Source organism: Pteropus vampyrus, unplaced genomic scaffold (genome assembly GCF_000151845.1).
Source record: "Pteropus vampyrus isolate Shadow unplaced genomic scaffold, Pvam_2.0 Scaffold20, whole genome shotgun sequence".
NCBI classification, from domain to species: Eukaryota; Metazoa; Chordata; class Mammalia; order Chiroptera; family Pteropodidae; genus Pteropus; species Pteropus vampyrus.
Genome location: NW_011888801.1, coordinates 12705280 through 12710855, shown reverse-complemented (window position 1 = coordinate 12710855; position 5576 = coordinate 12705280). Strand labels below are relative to the sequence as shown.

General features: G+C 48.5%; 1 protein-coding gene across 2 annotated transcripts; it reads right to left on the bottom strand.

Annotated features, from left to right (window-relative positions):
- Positions 1–569: 569 nt before the first annotated feature.
- NPY4R2 (neuropeptide Y receptor Y4-2) lies at positions 570–4137 on the bottom strand. 2 transcript variants are annotated; one of them, XM_023527881.1, is made up of 2 exons: positions 4065–4137; positions 570–1737 (listed from the first exon to the last, which is right to left on the bottom strand). In XM_023527881.1, the coding sequence occupies exon 2, from the start codon at positions 1695–1697 to the stop codon at positions 570–572; it is 1128 nt and encodes a 375-aa protein (XP_023383649.1). In that variant the 5' UTR covers positions 1698–1737; positions 4065–4137. The 2 variants fall into 2 exon arrangements, with proteins under 2 accessions (XP_023383649.1, XP_011353678.1); XM_011355376.1 differs by lacking the exon at positions 4065–4137 and adding an exon at positions 3831–3895.
- Between the last annotated feature and the right edge of the window lie 1439 nt (positions 4138–5576).

Below are 5576 nucleotides of genomic sequence, written 5' to 3'. Positions count from 1 at the left end.
TGCTGCTCAGGGCTGATTTTCCTACTGCAGAGGAGTGTTGAGAACCCTAGGGTACCAAGATCTGTTCTCTGCAGCTGGATGTACTAAACAGACAATAGTAACCCCGCTGTCTTGCCTCCATAGAATTCTATACCTATTACAAAGTCTATCCAAAAACATCATCTCTCACAGAGGTTAGGGGCTGACCAAGGTCCAAAGCTCCTTCCACATGCTCCTTCTCTCACCTCACAGCAACCTTGCAGTCTCATTGGTAGAGATGAAACCTCTAGGTTCCCAGGCTGAGCATCTTTTGTTGAGTTCCCAAAATGAACCCTACTATCTCCAGTTCTGGCATTTGCTCAAGCTGTGAGGTATACTGTGACCTGCAGAATCCAAACTCAGAATTTTCCCAGGAACAAATAGCTGAATCATCTGAAATCAGGCTTCACAATGCAAATTAATGTAAAAACAGGCTCTTGCCAACCAATCTGGGTCCCAGAAAGCCATTAAAGATGGAGTGCCACCCTCAACTTGCAGCATGCTCACTTAGCTAAGTGAAGGAACCTGGCAGGGAGATACCCTGGACCTGGCTAAATAGGGTTGGACCTGCCATTGAGCCTGAGAGACCCTTTGGAGACTTCTGTGTGTACTGTGGACAGGGGGAGCTGCTCAGACTCCTCCACGGGGGTGCTCCGTTGGCAAGTCAGCACCAGTGCCTTGACCTCCTTCTTGAAATTGGTGTTGAGAAAGCCATAGATGAAAGGATTGACACAGGTGGAAGCCATGGCGAGCAGATGGCACATCAAGAAGATGAGGTTGCTGTGACAAATGGGGATGGCCTCATGGTACCAGTCCTCCAAGCTGTTGAACACATGCAAGGGCAGCCAGAGCAGGGCAAAAGCAGCCACCATTGCCACAAGGATCCTGTTGATCTGCTTCATCTGCCAAGCCTGCGAGTTGTAGGTGCCCTTGCAGAACACCCGCCTCCGCTTCCGCAGGCGCTGGTAGATGCGCACATAGCAGACCAGGATGAAGGCCAGTGGGATGCAGTACTGGAAGAGCAGCAAGAAGGTGGTGTAGATGATGCGGGGGTGGTCCAGTGGCCAGGACTCAGTACAGACCACCTTATCCGCCAGAAATTCTAGAGCCTTGGAGTGGTTCTTGTGAAAGACATTCTCCAGGACACTGTTGGCTAAGAAGGGCAGAGAGAGCAAACAGGCAATGAGCCAGATGACCACAATCCCCAGGTAGGCCTGTGAGATACTGGGCTTCCAGCCTGTTGGGTTGATGATAAGCTGATGCCTCTCCAGGGCCACAAGGACAAGCGAGAGGATGGAGACTGTCACTGACATACACTGGATGAAGGCTGACATCTTGCAAAGGGCCTTGCCAAAGACCCAGTAGTCCATGATCGTGTAGATAGCCGTGAGCGGCTGGCAGATGAGACACATGAGGAAATCAGAGAAGGCCAGATTGGCAATGAGCAAGTTGGTTACATTGGCCTTCTCCTTCTGCCTAATTGTCACATATATCAGGCAGAGGTTGCCTAGGACCCCCACAATGGTCTCAATGCTATAGGAGGTAACAATGAAGACCATCAGGTCTACAGAATCCTGGCAATGGTCAGAGAAGTTGTACAGGATGCCCTTTGACTTGCTTCTGTTTTGACCCTGCAGGGATCCTGGGAGCAGCAAGGATAGGAAGTGAGAGATGTTCATGGTGCATGTGAGAAAATATCAGGAGATTCAGGAATGACACCTACAAAGGAAAGAGACAAATGGTACTCAGGGATCGTGCCTCCTGTATGGAATTCAGGGAGGAGCGGGGTCCAGGTAGGGGTAATCACAGCTGCTTCAACCCCAAGGCTGGGACGTAGAGAACCTGAGACTCAAAGATGTAAAGCAACTTACCCACAGTCATACAGCTAATAAGTAATGGGGTTCAGATTCAAACCCAGGTCTGTCTGATGCCGGAACTTGTTTCAAAAGTTCTCCTTAACCTCAGGCTTTGAAACGGTTTGATGATAAAGGAATCAGATCATTGTATGCAAAGTTCAGGGATAGAACTGTTCGGGGAATGTGAGTAGAAATCACTTTGTCATATTTTATCCAAATAGAAACAGCAGCAAATGCCAAAGTGTGCTCAGGACTTTTCATGGCACACCATGACTTCTAGGATAGAACCAAATTCTTGGGGCATGACACACAGTGCGCTCTCCTGGTCTCAGACACTAACTGCCCTGCCAGTCTTGTTTCTCAGGTGACACATGGCAAATATGAAGACTGCCAGGTACGCAAAAACTGAGCCATCAACACACTGGCTCTCTCCTCCTTCCCAAGACATGCCTGGCCAAGGTCGTGGGATGCCTACCACCCTTGTTATGGACCTCTTCCATGCCTATGCTCAAGTCACCTAAAACAGCTTGCAGTTCCCAAACACACCAACCTGGTCCATACCTCCATGACCTAGCGCAGCCTGTCCATTTTTCTCTCATGCCACCTCAACACAAGAGATCCTCTGCCAAGATTAAATTGGAATTTGGTCTCCAGAGCCTCCAGCTGGTAATGCTAATGACAGATATTTTGACATGGAGAGCCACCATATCATTATACACACTATCGTGACAACATCCTCATAAATCCTCTAGTTGTCATTAATCCCACTAGTAGTTCTCAACCTTCAGGGAACCATCAGAATCACTCCAGAGCATGTTGAAAGTGCAATCCAGAGCCCTTCAGGAGATGCAGTTAAGTGAGTCTGGGATGTGACCCAGGAATCTGTATTTTAACAAGTGGCTTATGTGATTCTGATGCATGTGGTTCTGGGGCCCCATTTTGATAAACACAGTTTACAGAGGAATACCCTATTCCCGATATTCGTAAAGTCCCATATAATGGTTATGTCTATTTGTGAGCATATATCTGTTCTTCATGATCAAGTGCTAAGTTAGTAGCAGTTATTGCAAAGTATGGCCAAAATTAACATGAGATCAGTAAAATCTATCTGTCACCTGTCATAAATGTCACACATCATGCATTTGATCTGGCTTTTAAAGATGAGTCCCATCTGGCCATTTACAAGATCAAGGCACAAATTCCAGACAGTTTGTAGTCTGTTATTTTGGTTAACAAACCTCATAGGCAGAAGGATTTTTCTGGCACCATGGTCATCTGGCAAAAAGAGTCATTTGGAAATGAATGTGAAAAAAATGAAATATATCAGGGACAAGTGTAAGGTCCAGTATTTAAGTCATAAAAACAGCCACAGCTGCCTGAAACTGTAGGGGATGCACTATGTTCAGAGCAGAAATCCAAGGCTCTGGTTGACCATCAGCTAAGGCTGGTTAATGATGGGGAGCCATACCAGCAGTTCCAAACTAGCCAAGTGCAGCAGGACCAGAGCAGAGTTACCAAATGCAGAGGGCTCCAGAAATTTGCCCGGACTTCATTCACTCGTCCACTCAATAAACTTGTACCAAGCCCCAGGCTACAAACAGGGCTGCAAAGATGAAACATACAGCCATGTCCCTCCCAGACTAGAGTTAACTGACCACCAGGAATGCAGATACACCTCAAAGCTAAAATCGGTATGAATGGAATGTCTTTGAGCTTCCGGTTTCTTTTCCCGGAAGCTCTCAAGGTGGGAACACCTGAAACCCTGGGGGAAGACCTCCATTGCATCCCACCTTCCCCATCGGTCAGAGAAAAACGAACAAATAATATAAATACTATCAATCTCCTAATGAGGTAAGAATGGAGAAAAGGACGTCAGCTTTGTTTCCTGAAATTTCATCAAACAGCTCCTGTTTCCTAATGCCCGCGGTGGCCAGACACTTTCCATGCACACTTTACCTCCTCTACTCGCAGCTCACAGAGCAAGGTAGCATGCCACCCACGTTTCAAGTGAGGGCACTGAGGTTGTGGAAGTCCAAATCCAGATAAGGGGTAGGGTGCTACCCCCAACCCTGGTTGTGCTGCTCTGAGCCTGGGGCTCTGTAAAGCTCATCCTGTGCACCATTCTCAGTCGCCAGGGCCCCTCCGCACCAGAGACCCACGGGGCCGGCCGCCAGAACCGCGCCGCCTCACCTGCTCCAGCGGCCACAGCACTCTGCATACAAAGCGGAGCCGCCTTGCCGGTCTTCCCGCTGCGGGCTCTGCTCCCTCCTGCGCCACCTCCGCCCACGCCCCCCCCCCGCCCCCCGCACGGGGACGCCTAGGCTGCTCCGGGACCTAGGCGGCTGCCGGGGACCTAGGCGCCTGCCCGGGGGACCAGACCACACCACCCGCCTGGAGCTGCACACCAGCAGACTGAAACTGCATGTCTGTCTCCCTCCCTCCCTCTCTCTTTTCCTCCCCTCCCCCCAGTTTCCTCATCCATGAAATGGACCTAGGAAGGCTTGCCTTTCATAAACTCGTTCATAAATGTGAGTTGCAGGCCTCCTATGAACCTGGTTCTCCTGCTGAGCACAATGAGCTAAACAAGACAGGGTCCCTGTCCTTGTGTCATCCTGCAGTTCCCAACCCTGAGGGAGAAGACAGAAGAGGGACAAGTAAACAAGTAAATAAAGCATGGCAGAGAGTGAGATGCTGTGGGGAAATGGGTCAGTTTTAGATGAATGGTCCAGGCAGAGGGCACAGCAAAAGCAAAGTCCCTGAGGCTGGAGGCATTTGGCCACTAGAAAACATAGGAGGGCAGTGCGGCTAGAGAAGGTCAACAAGAGGGTTTCCAGAGGTGCAGGTGGGACAGTCAAGAGAGGCCTCCTAGATCCTGAAAAGGCCTCCAAGTCTTTTGCAAGGAGAGTTAAATGAGAAAGCGCTTCTGCATGGGAGCCCAGATGTCACCAGACTTAGCTAAAATGGAACATTATTCGTTACTAAAGGCTGCTCCTGTTTTGAATACACTAACTTATAATTACCTCCCCAAGAAGGCCACAAGGCCCTGAGGATGGCAGAATAACCTGCATGCTTGAAGGACCTCCTTGAGAGTAACAGATCTTCTTCAAGGGCACTTTCTAAATATTGGACAGGCACAGCTCTCCTAAAAAAACCTCCCATGGCTTAAACTTATAGAAACAGAGTAGAGTGGTGGTTACCAGGGTCTGTGGGGTAGGGGAAGTGGGGCAATATTAGTCAAAGGGTACTAACTTCCATTTATAAAATTAACAATTGTTGGGGATCTAATGTACAGCATGGCGATTATAGCTAATAAAACTGTATTATATACTTGAAAGTTGCTAAGAGAGTTGATCTTAAATGTTCTCATAAAAAAAAAGAAATTATGTGACAGGATGAAAGCTATGATACATAAATATATCAAATCAACATGTCTTTACCTTAAACTGACATAATGTCAATTACTCCTCAATAATGTTGGGGGGGAAATACTTCTGCAGCTCCCCATGAGCCACAGAACATGGCCCAGACCTCCCAGCCACTCCCACCCCACACCAAGTAACCCCCAAGGCACCATTCATGGTGCTGTCTATGGAAATGGCCCTGGAGTTGTGGGCAGTGGCCCCTTCTAGAATGGCAGCTGCCATTTATGGCATGTGTGGACTCTACAGACATTACCCTATATGATCATTACCAAAGCTCCAA